Source organism: Euprymna scolopes, chromosome 12, assembly GCF_053919585.1.
Source record: "Euprymna scolopes isolate OS-2025 chromosome 12, ASM5391958v1, whole genome shotgun sequence".
Classification (NCBI taxonomy): domain Eukaryota; kingdom Metazoa; phylum Mollusca; class Cephalopoda; order Sepiida; family Sepiolidae; genus Euprymna; species Euprymna scolopes.
Window position 1 is genome coordinate 145,870,669 of NC_136493.1, and position 20,301 is coordinate 145,890,969.

The following is a 20,301-nucleotide window of genomic DNA, read 5'->3' on the forward strand; positions in this document are numbered from 1 at the left end:
TTCCAGGCAACGCCATCTCAATGCAAGACGAAATGAATTTCTTTTTATTTGAAACCTACTTGTTCATTCAATTTATTGTTTTGAATAATTTGAGGCAGGCTGAAGTAATAAAACTAAACAAAATAATATTATCAAACATTCATCTTAAGTTGTTTCACAAATGCAATCTTTTGATCGACAAATTTGTATCTATTTTTATCCGTCCATTCGACTTATTTGTAGAATCGTAATTTTTAAAGACACAAAAATTAAGCTCCATCATTTTCAAAATATCTTGTTTAATGCTTTAAAAATTTAACTTTATTCAAGCAATTTATCCAAATAGTAAATTATTGTATTTTATAGAATTTTAACATTAATATTTTATATTCCAGAGACTCAAAGCAGTAAAATTCCAGAAAGTTCAATAACAGGTCAGTAATCCTATATATATATATATATGTATATATATATATGTTTTTTTTTCTGTGGAAATAAGATTTTTTTTCAATTATATTTCACTTTTTATTTATACCAATCCTTAATTTATAAAGCTCAATGTAATCACAGAGCATATGACAAATTCCAAGTTACATGATGTTGCCCATCTTACAATTTATTCCTTTAAGTATGTTGACATGCACAATTCGGGACAGCACCTGTTTCGTTGCACAAAATCGTTCATTTAATTATTATATTAATCAATGAGTCTATTTTACCCTTAACTAGTCAGAAGAAACAACGCCTATTAACCTATCAAAAGAAAAGAAAATATATATGAACATGATCACAAAATCCGAAAATTGGAAAAGAAGTTGCAATTACCTTTTATTTTTCATGTTATTATGCCATTTCTTTACCAATCAAAACATCCTGTCTGTCTACCTTTCTGATGATGATAGTCAATGAGATGGTACAGTGCTTGGAGCCCCCCCCCCCCAGCTAGCATTACTCTAGACTTATGAAACATAGTCTTAAAAGATCACATACAATGCAGGGCTTTAGCAGTAGCAATCTGTTATTGTTGAACTTATTAACTCTATTTCTACCAATAGCTCCTTCCTAGGTTTGGTAGTCTGCACCAATTTTGGCATTGAAGTCACCAAACAACAACCGCTCAACCAGATATTTTGGCAGAAAGGATACATCTGTTTTTTTTTTTTTTTTTTTTTTTTTTTTCAAATAAAGAATTATAATTGGATTGGATGTAAGCTTCTGATAATAAAAAAAGCAAAATCCGACGAAATTACAAAACACCTGTTTAAAAACAAAAGACCACCAATAGATGTATGCGAACGTGAAAACTAATGCTTATGCAATAACCTCCTAATCCACTGGATCATTGCGAAATCATGTTGGAAATTTTTTTATTTAAACTAATTCCAAAAATAATGCTTGAAAGTATGTTTTTGTTTTAAATAATCATAATTGGATTGTTTGTTTCTTTTAAATAAAAATGTAACTCTCTGATAAAAAAAAATCGAAATAAGTGTATTGTTTTTAGTTTTAATATCTGCCGAAAAAGAAAAAAAAAAGAAAAAAAAAAGAACAAAGTTGGCGCCCTGGAGAAATAACTCCAACTGATTTCTAAACAAATCGATGGTGGTAAGAATAGATTAAATTAAATATAATATCAGTATAAATCAATTTTAAATAACAATCTTAAATAGAACACAATTCTCTCACTATAAACAGTAATTAACATACAGCTATTTAATAAAACTGATTTTCCTTAATGTAATAGGCAATCTAAATCGTATATTTTGCACGAATCATACTACATACAGAAATTAATGAAAGAAGAAACTAACAGAACTTTTTCGTATATATTAATCAAATCGTGAACAAACAAACAGGAATACGAATTTCTATCTATCTATATATATATATATATATATATATATATATAGAGAGAGAGAGAGAGAGAAAGGGAGAAAGAAGTCTTTTCTGTTGATAATTTATTTGCATTTTTAAATATCTTGTGTTTGTTTATTTATCATTTTGAACCATGGTGGTATCTTCTGAGTTAGGTTTTGTGTTGATGTTGTTTTCAATTAAAAAGAAAAATTGTTCTACGTGGTTGCAGTTTGATGATATTGCTGTGAGTTTGTTTTTGCTTTGTTATTGTTTGTTGTTATTAATTTTTTGTTCCAAGTGGCCAGAGAAAAATATTATCAGCGTGAGTTTTGTGTTTAAAACGTGTTTATACATAAAAAAATAGTCATCTATTTTTTATTTTTTTTTACTCATTTGTATCTAGTAAAAGGATTTAAGGTTGACAATGTGTTGAACGTTTGTTTTTATTTTGAGACTATATCCGAATTTTACATTGTTGAAAATGTCAAGCATTTTTCATTGTCTGCATTGAGAACGTTTGTTAAAAGTGAAACGAGAATCGTGGATCTCACACTGCCTCAAGAAATGTTTTTTTCATTTAAAATTAAATGTGTTTTAATTTTTGGCATGAGTATTAAATAATCAGTTTATTTCAAATAACATAACCTATTCAATCAAGGTCACGAATGGAAACTTTGAACCAACACATGGACAGCGCCGATACTTGATATATATTTACGTGTTCAATATATAAGCATACCAATGAGAACAAAGTCACAACTCAAGAAACAAAGATACAACAAAACATTTTTTTAGTCATGAACCAAACTGGATTAACTATATTTAATTTCATAGTATTCTAATATTAACAAACACATTATTTTATATTTCAGAGGTTTCAGAAATGACGCCAGTAACTTACCTAACAGGTTAGTAGTCTTTCTGACCTGATCCAGCATTGCCTGGCATTATCTGATTGCAGTTAGCGTAAACTTACCTAAGTCTTTAACAAATCTATTTCAACTTATTGTTTTGAATAATTTGAGGCAGGTTGAAGTAATAAAATAAAAAAATAATAATATTATCAAACATTCATCTTAAGTTGTTTCACAAAACTATCTTCTCATAGGAGACACATTTTTCTCCGTCCGTTCGATTTGTTTGTAGAGTGTTTGTCTTTGTAGAATTGTAATTTTAAAAGACAATAATTAAGTTAATTTTTTTAAAGATATTCTGTTTAATGCTTTGAAAACATAACTTTATTTAAGCAATTTGTCAGAATAGAAAATTTTTATTTTATAGAATTTTAACTTCAATCTATATTCCAGAAACTCAAAGCAGTAAAATGCCAGAAAGTTCAATAAGAGGTCAGTAATCTTTTCTTTTATATATATATATATATAGACTACCTTACTCAATTTGCCATGACTTGACATTTTTTTTATTGCAGTCAGAGACTGTAACAATTTATCTATATAAGTGAAATTGTCTGTCTGTGTGTGTGTCTACATTTCCCTACCACTACCTACTACTGTCAATTTTTAGTCTAGAGACTCGAGAGGTATTGAGATTTGGGAAAAGATTTTTAATCAGTTTTCGGCCAGAAATTTGGCTGTCAAAGATCAACGATTTGACCTTTGAACACTCTACCAAACTCCTCTGCCAATTTTGGGTCTAAACACTTGAACTTTTAGATGTAGGGTACTTGGACATAGATCAAACTTTTTAATTTGATTTGAGCCCCAAAAACTAAATGTTAAGGGGTCAAAGTTTTAAAAAACTTTTACCTCTGCGGTCTCTACCAAATTACTCAGCCAATTTCTGGTCTAAATATTTAAAATTTTACACAAAGGGTATTTAGAGATAAGGCAAGCTTTTTAATCGGATTGAGTTGAAAATTTGAGCTGCCAAGGAGTAAAAGTTCAAGAGATTTGACCTTTGCAGTCTCTAGCAAACTATTCAGCCAATTTTGGGAGATAACTTTTTAACAAGATTACACTGTTGTTGGATTTTGGGAGCTGTTTCAAAACTATTTCTGAGGCTGTGGATCTTGATTGCATTGTCTTCCCTGTAAGAAGTAATTCTCTGGACGACCAGATTTGGGGCATGATGAACACTGCCAGTGTTTTAGTTCTTTTGCACAGTCATTCGTACTGTTTTCTCATCACATTTCAATCTGAAGTCAATTTCTCGATTGGATAAACCAGAAAGGTGAAGATTAATGAGCTCCTGATGATCACTAAGAGAAAGTCGAGGTATATGGTCTAAATATTACGTTGTATAACCTGGAACAATTATGATTAGAGATGCTTTGTTGCCTAAAAGATATTTTAAGCTGGTTTTAAGTTCATTTATTGCTACGGATTTCTTTTTGCCTTCTCGAGTTGAAGTTAACTTTTTAAATTGACGTAAACACTAGGATACTTCAATTAAAAGTCAAATATGAACATGCATCGGCATGAATTGTACCACCATTTCCCGCCATCTGCCCTGTCTTTTAAGCACGATCTATCAACACTTAACGAAAAGATAAAAAAAAAAAAAACGTTTCCCTCGTTCTCAGTTCCTGGCATTTGTTTAAAAAATAATCAATTCTTTTATTTCTAACTTGTGTCTTGTTTCTAAATGTTGTTTAGTTTAGCTGGATAGAGGCTACTATTCGTAAGAACAGTTCCACACAACACAAAGTCCATTTGCCTCTTCCTCATTACTTGTTCAAGTAAATCCAAAGCTCAAATAACTTTCATCATATTTTCTATTTTTAGAAACTTCCAAATGTTTTTTCTTCACTGCCGGTAAAATTAAAAAATTTTTTTTTTACATTTTCACCCCAAACAAGGCACAATGCCACCTTGATGTAAGGGGCTACTATTAAGGACATAACTTGCAGGGATACTATGTAGTGATTTTAGCAGCAAGATGATTGTTCACATTACACTTGAATTTCTGCACATCAGTACAGTTGAGGAAGCAGGAACCTGGAAGAGAATTTCAGAGTCTTGCAGTTCTGGGAAAGAAACTTTTAGAGTAGAAGGCTTTTTTACATATAGAGAGATCTCTACTGTGTAGGGGTGGGACTTTGCTGTTTTTATAAGGGTATTTATGTCGAGGGGGTAGAAGGGCTTGTAGTTTTTGTTAAAACATTTGTAAAACAGGCAGACGGATGCAACATTTCATCCGTGGGACAGAGGTTGAAGCTTAGATGACAGTTCAGGACCTATCAGGTTGACGACTTTCTTTTGAACCCTGTCCAGAAGCGAGAGACTAGTAGCAGATACACTAGTTCAAATGTGACAACAATACTCCATACATGTGCGAATGGGGGCCTTGTAGAGGTATAGGATATTTTCAGGTATAAGCAACTTTCTAGCACAGTAAAGAGAGCCTACTTTCCTAGCAGCGACCCTGGCAATGCTCTCAATGTATTTGTTCCAACTCATGTTCCCTATGAATGTTAAGCCGAGGAGTTTGAAAGAAATACTTTCCGGTAATGTATCTGCAGCCATAGCTGTTGGTGGTTGAGAAGGTTTCTTGTAATTATTGAAGGAAACAAGCTTAGTTTTGGCAGCATTGAATGTGACCATTCATTTTTGTTCCCATTTCAATACAGATTGGAGGTCTTCCTCTAGTGTTTCTGCTATTGCCTTAGATATGTGTTCATTTGTTTTCCCCTTGTACATGTTATAGAGTATGGTGTCATCACCAAATATACCCATCTCAGAGACAATTATATCAGGGATGTCATTTATGAATATTAGGAGTAATAAAGGTTCAAGGCTAGATCCCTAAGGTACACTCACATTTATATCATATTGTTTGGATGTAGGACCATCGAGGACAACCTGGATCTTTCTCTTATTTAAGAAGGATTTAATTATGTTAAGTATTTTCCTAGTAATACCATATGATCTGATTTTCCTGATACCATCGTGCAATACCCTGTCAAAAGCCTTAGATATATCTAGGACTACTGCCCTCTCCTCCCCTGCTTTGTCCAGTGTATGGTATATACGTTCAGAGATTACAGTTAGGATATCTGCTGTAGAACTGGCTTGCCAAAATCCATAGTAAGGTAATGGACTAGAGCTTGATTAATTATGGACTCAAATATTTTGGCAAAAAGAGGGAAGATGCTAATGGGGCAATAATTTCACAAGTCAGTTCTTCTGCCAGGATTCTTGTAAACTGGTACCACAGAAGCAGTTTTCCAGCAGTCAGGAAAGCAAGATTCGTTAAGGCATTTGTTGCCAAATTTGGAGAGGACTGGAGCAATCTCAGCAGAGCATTTTTTTAATAGTACAGTCAGGATAAGATCGGGTCCATATGCTTTTGAGGTGTCTAGGTTTTTTATAATATCATGTACTTGAGAAGGGGTGATTTTCAGATCATCTAGTGTGGTGTCAGTCCGCAAAGGAATATCAGGGAGGGAGTGGTTTGCTGGATACAATGTAGAATTTGAAACAAACCAGCTGCAAGCAGGTTTATTTGCACAGTAACTGAAAAGACAATCTCATGATTGTTGGATAGTGGGGGAATTGTTGATTGCCCATTATTTACTACACTGTTTTGTCAGCAGACTAAGCGTTGCTTTCACTTTTTCATTTGAACTGTTTTGACTCTTTTTGTATTTCTTTGTTTTCAGCTACTTATCCATTTTAAAAATTGTCATTATTTTGGGCCCTAAACAAGACACCAATCAAATATTGGAGTAGCTTCCCACAACCACTGATACATGACTATGTCTAGTTTGAACTAGAAAAAAAATGTTTCAGCAACCTCACAATGATTCCAAATGTGTCAGAGTGAGATTCCAATTACAACTATTGTTATTTAATATTTTATAAAAAATACCTATGCATGCACTCGCCAAGCACTGTAAATATTGAGAACTATTTGTTAGGGTCATTAGATTTTACTTATTAACACATCATTGTTTTTTTTTTTTCCTTATTTTTCTCCTTTATAAATGTCTAATTGGTAACTTTTTATCGAGGCCACTATAGTTTTGGTGGTCTGTTTAGAATTGGAGGAGTCACGAGCTCTGCATGCTCGTTTTTATAAAGACCTCAGGGGAGACAACTCATGTCTTCTTCTGGTTGGTACAAGGGAGATAAGCGTCACCTCTACAGCCTGGATGAGAAGCTTAGCATTTGCTTATACTTGTTCATTAGTTGTTCCTGTTCATGATTTTCGAGCTTACAACTATTTTTTGTTTTTGATTAATCAAAAAGTTGTTGCATTGTTTGTTAATTTAATCTTTTTATTTTCTTTTTCATAAACCATCGTGAAACACTTTACACCTGTAGATATGTATCATATCTATTTCTAGTAAAAAAGATCAATAATTAAATGTCTGCAGTCATATAAGCATTTAGTTTTCTTTTAGAAAAGACTACTGGAGACCCTCAGCCTCACTCACATAGACCCAGGGTTCCATAGAGTCCACTTTGGGAATTCCTGCTCTAGATGCCTCCTTAATTTTAGTGCTTTTGTAGGCTTCCTGAGTTTTGTTTGTTTTCACTGCTCACTTAAAAAAAATATATTTTCTTATAAGTAAGAGAAGATAAAAACTTTGTTGTAGTAGTGCTCTCGAAACCTTCTTTAATGTTAATTCATGCTTTCAGGAGCGCTATTGAAACCTCCTGAGTTTTTTTTTTTAGTTTTTAAGCGCTCTTTTAAAAAATAATTTATTTTCTAGGCAATAGGGTAAAAACTTGATTTTAGTAATACTCTGAATACCTCCTTACTTTTATTTTGTACCTTCAGTTGCGCTCTGGAGGCCTCTTGAGTGTTATTTTTTTTCTTCAGTGTTCACTTCAAAAACTAAGTTCTTTTCTACGGGGGAGGGGGGGTAGAAACTTTGTTTTAGTAATGCTTAAATTCAGGGCTTTCAATAGCGATCTAGACACTTATATTTTGCTTGCAAGTGCCCAGACTTGTCCGGGTGTTTGGAGGTGTGTGTGTGGGGGGGGGGATTTAGATCCAAACAAATATGATAAAATAAAAATAAACAATGTTATAATCGGAACAACAAAAACCAAAAAAAGAAAAGGGACATGATGAAAAAACAAAAAAGCAATGTTTGCAAGATATGAAGATGGTTAAACAAAATGTTTTTTTAAGAAACATTTATAAATTTAGTTACAAGATTTAATTTAAAATTCATCAATGTTAGACAAAATTGAACACAAGTTGATAAATGCTTTCATGTTTTATGATGCATTGCCCTAGAAATTATCATATGGAAAGGGAATTTTTATAATTTTTCCACATTTTCACAGCTTTAGTCGTGGATGTTTAGCAGTCTTTGTTTTAACACCATTCAATGATATAGGGGAACACTGTAGTGATAAGAAACTGTACTTTCACATAACAATGTATAGTTTTAAGAATGAAACTAAATTTTTGGGTACTTATATATTTGTTGTTACTGTGCTGTAATAATAATGTTATTTCGAAAAGCAATCTTAACATGGGATGTTTTTGTAACTAATGTGTGCTTACACCTTACAGGTAAAAAAAAAAGAAGTATTTTTATAGTTAATTTTTTTGTGTTTTAGTATTATTATTATTAATATTATGATTATTCTTATGTAATTGTAAGGTGCAAGCACAAAATAGTAAGAAAACACCCTTACCTTTTGTTTTGTGTTTTTTTTTTCTATAAATGTTGGGAAATAAATAGTACAAAAACGTGTAAGCGTTTCATCCAAATTCCAATCCAGTTTTTTGCATAAAAGAAATGATGCGTTAGATGTTTATTCTTAAAAAGAAAAAAGAAAAGAATCCTTATTGTAAACAATGTATAAGTAACGTGGTGCGTTTCACCCAAATTCCAATTCAGTTTTTTGTAAAAACCAATGCCGGTAATCGTTTGTAACTGTCTCCTGTGAACAATCACGAATGGTGTAAATGGGTGGTGGTGGAAGGAGGAATTTATTAGAGAGAGAAGCGTTTACTACTTCCGTTGATCCAAACCGATTTTTGCAGTGTACTCTCACCAAATGAAATATAGGAATCTAAGATCAGCGACGTAGTGGAGAGCTGATATTGTGCTGCAGTTTGTGCATATTACATTTGCATAAAATGTCCTGTTTTTTTTTTATCTTATTAAGGTCAAACTCGGAGGGGAAAAATGAGTTCATTTTATATGTAGAAAAGAAGAAAAGAAAGAAAGAAGATAGATAGATAGATGAGTTCATTTTATATATATATAGATAGATAGAAGAGTTTATTTTAGATATATAGATAGAAGAAAGATAGAAGAAGAAGAAAGATAGAAGAATAGATAGAAGGAAGATAGATAGAAAGATTAGATGAGTGTCATTATTTTTAAAGATGAAGGTCACCTTATGCATCAAAATTAACTCAACTACAATGTTTTTTTTATTTTTCAATATTATGTTTACACACAATAAAAGTAATGAAAATAAACTTATATATTTAATTCATGTAAATAAAATAGTAATTATATCAACATTCGATGAATTGAGAAATAATATTGAAAAAAAAACTTATAAGAATATGCAACCATCTTAAATTCCTATGCAGATGCTGTGAAGTTGATGAATGTAAGCGTTCTGCACGGTTGTAAGGATTGCTGATGCATTATGGTTGGCATCAAATATGCAAGTGTATTTGTATGGTTGTTGGAGCGTAAGGTGTGTGAGTGTCTGCAGATTTGAAGAGAGAAGTACAAGTGGGTTTGCGCAAGGGTTGAACTACATTGTTCGATTTGATGAGTTGTTTTGCTTTTAAATCATTTTTTTTATTATTTTGTCACATGTGGTTTAATGAAAATGATGCTTTTGCTATGTTGTTGTTTGTTGTTATTATCTTGTTCCAAGTCGTCAGAGAAAAATAAGCACCTCGGGTTTAATTTTGTTGAACACGTGTTTACACATAAAATAGAAATAATGTCATAAATTTTTTTTGCCGTATTTTTTATACATTTTTATCTAGTAAAAGTGGACAAGGTTGACAAAATGTTGAACGTTTGTCTGTTTTTCTTAGGAAACTATATCTAAATATTGTTAGGTTGAAAACTGTTTTTTGTTTTTTTTTCATTTTCCATGTGTTGAAAATAAAATTGTTGACAGTGAAATAAAAATTATCGAATTTGCACAAAGATGTGTTTAAAGTATAATAAATAAAGCTTTATAAAAACAAACATTAACTGACTCAGCTTTAGTATAACAATAGATGTTTCATCAAAATCATTGTATTTTTTGTTTTTTTTATTGTTACATTCAATAATCTGCCAGGAGGTTTCAGGATTTTATATACACAATATAAAACTATATTTTCTAAAACATGTGATATATATACAGGTTCGTTTTTATCCATTTATTTATATTCATTTATTAGTGCGCCTGGTCGTGCAGAATGGGCAAGCTGTGTCTAACATGTAATAAGTGCTAAAGATGTAAGTACTGATCTGGGCATGGGTTTATATATCAAATTATCTTAAAGGATGATGGGGGCGTGTGCTTTGAAATCCATTAATTAGCATGTTAATGTATCAGGTACGTTATGAAGAATGAATTCATAAGAAGAAACCATTGTTTTTTGGTAGGAGACGGAACAAATCAGATGTAAGTCAATGCTATAAATCTTTTTTTTATTATTAGATCTTATTAGATTACACCAATCTTTAAACATGGTTATAGATAACGATCTATATAGAAGTTGACTTTTAAATATGTTCTATTTGTTATTGCTTTGTAGTCTTGCATTTCATTATCAGTGATGAATAAAATCTTTTATGCTATCACCACATAATCACGACATGAAAATAAAAGTTAAATCCAAGGTAACTCAAGAAAAAATACAAATAAATATTATTCTTACTAAAACAGAGACACAAGAAGTTGAAGGTCATACTAAGGCCATTCTTCCTTGGGGTGAAGGTACGTGTCTATTACTTACTCGGAGCACAGAAGCACTTTCAAATGATAAATTATCTTCCTATTGCACTAATACCACAAGTTGCATTGCACTTTGTCACAAATTTGTCGGATCTGAAGTAAAATTCATCATCATAAAACAGTTTGGATCAGTTTTTATTATTGTTACAATTTAAATATATGAATAATTATTCTTCTAATTAGGGTAAAAATCAGACTTGTGTAATAGTCTTGTTTAAATCTTACACAAATCTACCTTTGACTCATAAGATAAAAAAACTGTTTTTAAAATTATTCTGTAAAATAAATGTGTTTTACCGGTTATAAAATCTGCTACTTGTAAATACAAGCTCGTCTGTATGTTTTTTTTAGTAAAAATTAATGTATTTTGTAACTCACATTTATTTTATTTCTAAAAATAATTGTTTTAACATTACAATGGAGAGTTTAAAAATAATTTTTACGATGGTTGTACAAATATTAGTTATGCGGGTAAATAGGTATTGGATCTTCCAAGTGGCTAGTTGGCAGGTTATTGGCCTGTAGTTACATGTACATCTGTAATACAAGTAGATATTTTGTCTTGTTTTGGATTATATCAAAGTTTCATGATTAGTTCCAATAAATTTTGTAAATGTCATCATTGTTTTTGTTTTGTTTTTTTTTTGCGTTTTTCTATTTATTCGTCTACATGATCTTCAAAATAGTGAAGTATAGGTAGAATAAAAGACTATTAGACATTTTTCTCTAATTCTTAAAATGATAAAACGTTATCTAAAAGTTTATATTAAATGTAGCCATAACAACTACCATTGAGAAAATAAACAAACATTCATAAACTGCGACATATATCTGTTAAAATATTCTTCTTATATAACTAAAAATAATAATTGTCTTTACTTTGATATAATTTTTATGGATAATATAGTAGTAAAGAGACATTAATTTACCATCTAATTTACATACATGTTTGTGGTGTGTATAGACACATACGCGGATTAGATAGTGATACTGAAAAAAGACTCACTCTGCCTATATATGTTCAGTGACATAAATAAATTCAAGAGAATGGTTAAATCAACGAAAGGTGTAAACGGGACAAACGCATAAATAGGTTAACTTAATCTAGTTAAGTACAAATTACTTCTAATCAGAAGAATTTAAAATAGTGTTTTAAATGTAACTCAATCCAAAAAATAGGGAATATTTTAGTATGTATTTTTGTAATTCAAGCATATAAAAAAAAAAAGCTTAAAAGAAATAAACGTTAACTCAGCTTTAGTATAATAATAGATTTTTCATCCAGATCATTGTCTTTTTGATCTTTATTGTTACATTCAGTAAAAAGGTTTCAGGATATTAGACAAACAGCAGCAAACTATATTTTCTTTATAATATATATATATATATATATATATATATATATATATATATACACACACACACATATACAAGAATGAACTAAATTTACGGCTGTTTCTTTACTGAATAAAAATTCATATACAAATATATTCAAGTTATGTTTTGTGAAGCAGCAATACACAAAAGTAAATATTGGTTTTTAAAGATAAGTTTTTAACTTTAATGGTTGTCTTATATGCCGAAATATGCGGTATGTACACTTATAAAATAGTATTTTAATTTTACTAGCAGAGCATAATAGTGGTACAAAAATATATTTATGATGAGTATGCTCCACAATTAACCTGATGATTTCCTTTACAAATGAAACAGAAATGTTTGTACATAGCTTACTTTGCCATAAGCATATTTTTATACAATTATATACCAGTTTTCAGCATCCATCTTCATTCTCTTAACATTTTTCAAAGAAGTCATTTTAATTTGCAATTACATTGAAGTCATTTATTCACTCTCAAATACATTCTTAATCACAGAGTCCAGTTTTTTTTTATGCTCGGCAATTAACCTTTGGAAATGAAACATAAATGTTTGTATGTAATTTACTTTGCCATAAGCATATTTTTATACAATTATATACCAGTTCAAGTCATTTTAATTTGCAATTACATTGCAATCATTTATTCACTCTCAAAATACATTCTTAATCGCATACAGTCCAGTTTTTCTGTTCTATTCGTCCAAGTCACAAGTGTTTTTCACTGAATATGTAATGTCATCAGCTAATACAAAAAATCTCATCTTGAACATAAGTATTGACCTTTATTTGAAATTTTGGATTCTTTTCTAGATTATTTATATATTTTTCAGTATAAGTACATACATTTATAAAAGAAAAGGTCATACTTAGAAAAAAAAAGTTTCTTTCCTGAATAAAAATTCATATATAAATATATTCAAGTTATGTTTCGTAAAGCAACACAATTGATTTTTACATTTTATTTTTTTTTTTTTATTAATGTGTTATTTTATACAAAATACTGAATGATCTATTTCTATGATTCTATATAATAATCATATAAAAAAATAAGGAAACACATCTTTAAAGCTGATAATGATCTGCCTAGAATTTGACTTTTAAAAATGCCCTAATTTTGTTATTGCTCTGTTTGTAGTCGCCCATCTCATTATCAATGATAATTCAAATCTTTTTTGCTATTACCAATATATCGATACACGAAAGTAAGAGTGAAATGAAAAGCAATTGAAGAAAAATACAAGTAAATATTATTCTTACTAAAACAGGGGCACCAGAAATGGAAGGTTTGGTTAAGTCAGCCTTCCATCTTCTTTTGGACCAAGGTAAGTGTTTGTTAGTTGGAGCACAGAAGCACTTTCAAATGACAGTGTCTCCCTCTATTGCACTCCATACAAAGCACTAATGCTACAAGTTGCACTTTGTCACAAATTTGTTAGATCTGAAATCAAATCACTATAAAAAGTTTCGATCAGATTTTATCATGATTACATAATAAACTTAATAATTATTCCTATTGCTAGGCTTTTAAGTGCTTTATACACAAAAGTTCAGGCAAACACTCAGACATCTCCAATCTTGTACCCACCTTTAAACAAGCCTATCTTCATCTGATACCATGCAAAAGTTTTTTAGGCATATTCTCTAAAAATAATGTGTCTAATGTGTCAGAAAATTTGCTATTTGCTTTTAAGTTTGTATGTTTTCAAACAAAACTTAATTTAATTTACAAGTTACATTAATTGTATGTTTTGTTTTTTATTTATCAAGATTGAAATTATTATTTTTTTTTTTTTGAATTGCAATAAAGAGTTGAAAAATAAATATTTACGATCGTTGAATAAATATTAGTTATGCAGGTAAATAGATACTAAGTTTTCTGCATGGTTAGTATGCAGGTTATTGGCCTGTAGTTACATATAAATTTCTAATGCAAACACGTTTATATCCTTCTTTTGGATCATGTCAGTGTTTCATTATTACATCCAATAAATTTAGTAAATCTCATCACTGACTTCTTTATTTGTGTTTTTATATTTATTTATTTATTTAATTATTTATTTATGTGATCTATAAAATAGGGAAGTAAAGGCAGAAAAAAAACTATCGAACACATTTTCTCAAATTGTAAAAATAATGAAAAAAAAAACATTTAAAATGTTATATGTACACGTGACCATAAACGAAAGACATAGGAAAGTAAGAGATGGGTAACTGGATTCAGAAGAATTAATTTCTTTCCTAATCATAACTAAATCAAAAAACTGAGGTAAATTTTAGCATTATAATAATAGATTTTCAATCAAAATCATTGTCTGTTAGCCTTCTTAAAGATTTTATACACAAAATATCAAACTATACTTTTTAAAACATGTAATATGTCTGTATATACGGTTCGTTTTTGTCCATTTATATTCATTTATTAGTGCGTCTGCCAATGTAAGCACTTACGATGTAAGTACCAATCTGGGCATGAGTTTATATATGAAATTATCTTAAAGGACCATGGATGCATGTGGTTTGAAATCCATTAATTATTATAGCATATGAATAAATCAACTATGTTAATAAGAACGAATTCTCATGAAAGGAGAACGTCAATGTTTTTTGGGAGCAGAAGGAACAAATCAGATGTAAGTCAATGCTATAAATCATTTTTTTATTATTAGATCTTATTAGATTACACCAATCTTTAAACATGGTTATAGATAACGATCTATATAGAAGTTGACTTTTAAATATGTTCTATTATGAAAGAAGAAAAGATTTTATCACTGATAATGAAATGGAAGAGAACAAAGCAATAACAAATAGTATTTGTTATTGCTTTGTTCTCTTCCATTTCATTATCAGTGATAAAATCTTTTCTTCTTTCATCAAAATATCAATACAATGTGAACAAATTCTTAAGTAATCCAATTTACCAAAGACACATATTTTATTAATTGCTTTGTGTTATTTAACTTTTTTTAGAAGTAATATTAATATAAAAGAAACAAATATTTGGGAGCTCTGAAATGACCTATGCATAAAAATGAACTTGATGGCAAGGGAAATAATATGTCTCTTAGTGACACCATATTTTAATGTTCGGAAGCGTTCGCTTTTAAAGCCATTTCTCTCTTTAAGAGAATATATGAGAAAATTGACCATCCTTCTGCTCATCCTTCGGTTAGCATCCACATTTGTGGTGACTTCAATGTCCACAAGGTGGAATGGCTGACCCACTCGAACAAGACAGATGACGAGGGGAGGTCCTGTCATGATTTCGCCATTGCCTATGACCTCACTCAGATTGTTCACGAACCCACCCATGCGCCCGATACTTCCGGTCAGTATGCTAGCCTTCTAGACCTCACAACTTCCCCTGAGCTATGTTCATGTTCTGTTCTGTCTCCTCAGGGATCTTCCGACCACTCGGTTGTATCAGTTAAGATAAAATTGAACTTCTCCACCGTACTATATATCGATACTCTACGGCTGACTGAGATAGGTTCCGTACATTTATATCTGATCTAACACTGCATTCTATGTTTAAAAAGGATGTGTCCTCTATAGTATTAGACCTGACCGAATGGTTAATTGTAGGCATAGACCTATTCATTCCATCTAAAAAGTTCCAACAAAAACCTAACAGCCAGCCATGGTTCTCTCAAGAATGTGCTGCTGCCATCGCTCAGAGAAATCACTCTTTCCATGGCTATCAACATAGTAGATGTACTGAGACTAAAGCTGCTTTCAGGATTGCCAGCAATCACTGTAAAAGAATAATAAAACATGCAAGAGAGCTATATGCTGAGTCTGTTACATCCAAAGTAGCTGATCAGCGGCTTGGTTCCCACCAGTTCTGGCAAATAGCAAACAGGATCCTGAACAGAAGTGTGCATTCTATCCCAACCATCATCAATGGACCTGAGGTCATCTTGTCAGCATCAGACAAGGCCAAACTATTTGCAAAGAACTTTGCAGCTAATTCTACCCTACGTGACGAATGCAATCAACTCTCCGTATTTCCCCCTATAACAGACAACACGCTATGCAACTTACAAATATCTGTGCGTGAGGTCGCCAAGCTAATCAAGAACCTTAATTCCAGTAAAGCAAGTGGCCCTGACGGCATTCTAATTATAGTGCTGAAAAAGCTTCAACCAGAACTTTCCCCCCTACTTACAAAACTGTTTAAGCGTTGCCTTAAGGAAAAGTGCTTCCCAACACCCTGGAAAACCTCATCAGTATGCCCTGTATTTAAGAATTCAGGTGATAAGTCATCTCCCTCTCAGTACAGACCAATAAGTCTTCTGTGTGTCATGAGTAAGTTGCTGGAATCCACAATAAATAGAGAAGTAGTCAACCACCTCAGCAAAAATAACCTTCTTAGTGACATGCAATATGGTTTCCGTTCTGCCAGATCTACAGCAGAAATGCTAACGGTTATATCTTATAGTATTAGTGAATCTCTTGAAGAGCAAAGGCTTCCTCTCCAGGGCAATTGCACTTGACATATCAAAAGCCTTCGACAAGGTATGGCATAAGGGCCTACTTCACAAGATTTCAAGCTGCGGTATAACTGGAAATGTTTTCTCAATCATTAAATCATTTCTTTCTAATAGGCTCATAAGAGTAGTGGTTGATGGGCAAAAATCATAGGCCCTCGGTATTAATGCTGGAGTCCCTCAAGGGTCCATCCTAGGCCCAACTCTCTTCCTGATCTACATCAATGATCTCCCAAAACACATACATAAATCATTCGTTGACATCTATGCTGATGACACGACCATCAACAGCAACACATCAAAGGCTGTAAATGACAAAGCTCTCTCTGATTCTCTCTTCTCTGATCTTGAGCGGATGGTACAGTGGGGGTTACTTTTAATGCATCTAAAACCAAGCTCCTATCTTTACATCATCAATGCTCTGATCCCCATCTGGCATCAATTGAAATGGATGGCTCTCGTCTAGGGGATCCCCATGTTTTGACAAGCTTCTGGGCCTGATCTTTACTCCTAATCTGAAATGGAACACGTACATCAAGTCTGTTGCCAAGGTTGCTGGAAAAATGGTAGGATCCTTCTACCGCTCCAGAAGATATCTCACTAATGCAATTCTCTATCTGTATAAAAGCCAAGTACGTCCAAGGATGGAGTACTACTGCCACATCTGGGCAGGAGCTGCTAAAAACAGCCTATCCTGCCTTGACAGAGTACAAAATTAGCTTTGTAGGGGATGCCCTTTTCTCTTCCCTGCAACCTCTCTCCCACAGGAGAAACGTTGCAAGCCTGTCTTTGTTTTATCGTTACTTCCATGGCAAGTACTCGTCTGAGTTTCAATCTCTGGTCCCCCCTCGCCAATCTTTCACGAAAAACACTCATCTAGCTGAAATGACTGGCAAAAAGTTTCCCCACTTTTTATCTGTGCCAAAACCAAAATGTAGATTCCATAAACAAAGCTTCTTTCTTAGAAGTGCACGCTTTCTTTCGTTTGCTTGTTTCCCACCTTACTACAACCTGGATGTCTTGAAATCCAACATAAACAAATTCCTGATGAACTGCCCCCTTAAGTAAGAAACTTTATCAAATCTCAACACTAACGCACTATACACACAATAACCCTGATTCCTGAGTGGCTTCTGGGCCTTGATAAGTGGTGACCACCTTGTAAAAATAAAAAAATAAAAATTGTGAGGTCTTAGCTAATCAGAATGGACGGATTTTGGCAGAGAAGCTTTTATTATTTATGAATCGAAAATTTGGAAAGATTATGCTAGGTCTATGTATCTATGGGCCTATTGTGATTGGTGTAGTTATAGAATCTGTGGAAAATGTAGAATTAGTTCCAGTAGTTCTCGTAGCAGTGGGAGGACTAAATATTTAGAGAGATAAATAGGGACTCCTCCCTCTAAAGATGTTGCAATTGTGATGGTAGGATGCAATGTAGCATTTTATTATAAGGACTTAATGTGTCTAAAATGGCATTCGAAAGCTACATAAGATAGTGGCTATTAGTCTAAATGTATTGAATTTGTATGTGGCCTCTATTGTTGCAAACCTATGATATTTTGGTCCAGAGGGGAATTTCTGCAGTCATTTTATTGTATAGGAGATGTTATTAGATTGATCACACACACCTTTGAACTTGGTTATAGAAAATGATCGATTTAGAAGTAACTGTTTAATATTTTTTGTTTTTTTATCGATCTGTTTGTAGTCTTCCATTTCATTATTAGTGATAAATAAAATCTTTTATGCTATCACCAAAATACCAATACATGAAAAACAGAGTTACATCAAAGGTAACTGAAGAAAAAATACAAATAACTACTATTCTTACTAAAACAGAGGCGCCAGAACTTGAAGGTCATGCTAAGGCAGGAGCCCATCTCCCTTGGGGTGAAGGTATGTGTCTATTACTTACTTGGAGCACAGGAGCACATTCAAACAACAAATTATTCTCCTATTGCACTACATACAAAGCATTAATACCAAAAGTTGCATTGCACTTTTTCATAAATTTGTCAGGTTTGAAGTAAAGTTTATCATCATCGTAAAAGTTTTGATTAGTTTTTATTATTGTTACATTATACACTTCCTACCTTTGTCTCATAAGATACAAAAACTGTTTTTAAGTTATTCTGTAAAATGAATGTGTTTTACATATTATAAGTGTGCTACTTGTAAATCAAACTCGTTTGTATATTTTGTGAGTAAAAGTTTATATTTCACATTTATTTTATTTAATTGATGACAAAAAAAATTGCAACGGAGAGTTGAAAAATAATTATATACGACAGTTGAATAAATATTAGTTATGCAGGTAAATAGGTAGTGGAGCTTTCAAATGGTTAGTAGACAGGTTATTGGCCTGTAGTTACATGTAAATCTGTAATACAATTTTTTTTTTTTTTTTTTGGCTTGTTTTGGATCATTCAAAGTTTCCTGATTAGTTCTAATAAATTTTGTAAATGCAATCATTGGCTTGTTTATTTGTGCTTTTCTATTTATTCATTTACATGATATTCAAGACATGAAGTACGAATAGATAATAATCTATATAGAAGTTGACTTTTAAATACGTTCTATTTGTTATTGCTTTGTAGTCTTGCATTTCATTATCAGTGATGAATAAAATCTTTTATGCTATCACCACATAATCACGACATGAAAATAAAAGTTAAATCCAAGGTAACTCAAGAAAAAATACAAATAAATATTATTCTTACTAAAACAGAGGCACCAGAACTTGAAGGTCACGCTAAGGCAGGGGTTCATCTCCCTTGGGGTGAAGGTATGTGTTTATTATTACTCAGAGCACAGAAGCATTTACAAATGACAACGTTTTCCTTCTATTGCACTACATACAAAGCACTAATACCACAAGTTGCATTGCACTTTGTCACAAATTTGTCAAGTCTGAAGTAAAATGTATCATCATAAAACAGTTTTGATCAGTTTTTATTATTGTTACATTATAAATATGTGAATAATTATTCTTCTAGTTAAGGTAAAAATCAGACTTGTGTACATAGTCTTGTTTAAATCCTTACACAAATCTACCTTGGACTCATAAAAAAACTGTTTTTAAAATTATTCTGTAAAATAAATGTTTTACATGTTAGAAAATTTTCTGCTTGGAAACACAAGCTCGTTTGTATGTTTTGTTAGAAAAAAATTAATTTAATTTAGAATTCACATTTATTTTATTTAATCTATAAAAATAAATATTATTTTTTTAAAATTGTAATGGAAAGTTGAAAAATTATTTATGATGGTTGAATAAATATTAGTTATGTAGGTAAATAGGTATTTAGGTGATTGGCCTGTAGTTACATGTAAATGTGTAATTTCAAATAAATTTTTTTGCTAATCATATCAAAATTTCATGATTAGTTCTAATAAATCTTGTAAATGTCATTGTTTTTATTTGCGTTTTTCTATTTATTTGTCTACATGATCTTCAAAATAGTGAAGAAGACTATTGGACACTTTTTCTCAAATTCTTAAAATAATAAAACGTTAAAATTTTATATTAAATGTAACCATAACCACTATCATTATTTATTCTCCTTTGAATTTATTCCAAAATTCATAAACTATTAAAAATATTCTTCTTAAATAACTAAAAATAATAATTGTCTTTACCTTTACATACGTAAAAACGTCTTTCTCTGTATCTCTGTGCGTCACC

General features: G+C 31.5%; 1 protein-coding gene across 1 annotated transcript in view; it reads left to right on the forward strand.

Annotated features, from left to right (window-relative positions):
- The window catches only part of LOC145291527 (uncharacterized), a 1,250,821-nt gene that overhangs the window by 542,755 nt on the left and 687,765 nt on the right, over nt 1-20,301 (forward strand). Inside the window, exons 55-57 of the mRNA XM_080137518.1 lie at nt 375-413; nt 2,709-2,744; nt 3,144-3,182. Coding sequence (XP_079993644.1) covers nt 375-413; nt 2,709-2,744; nt 3,144-3,182 — 114 coding nt within the window. The remainder of the gene's footprint in view (nt 1-374; nt 414-2,708; nt 2,745-3,143; nt 3,183-20,301) is intronic.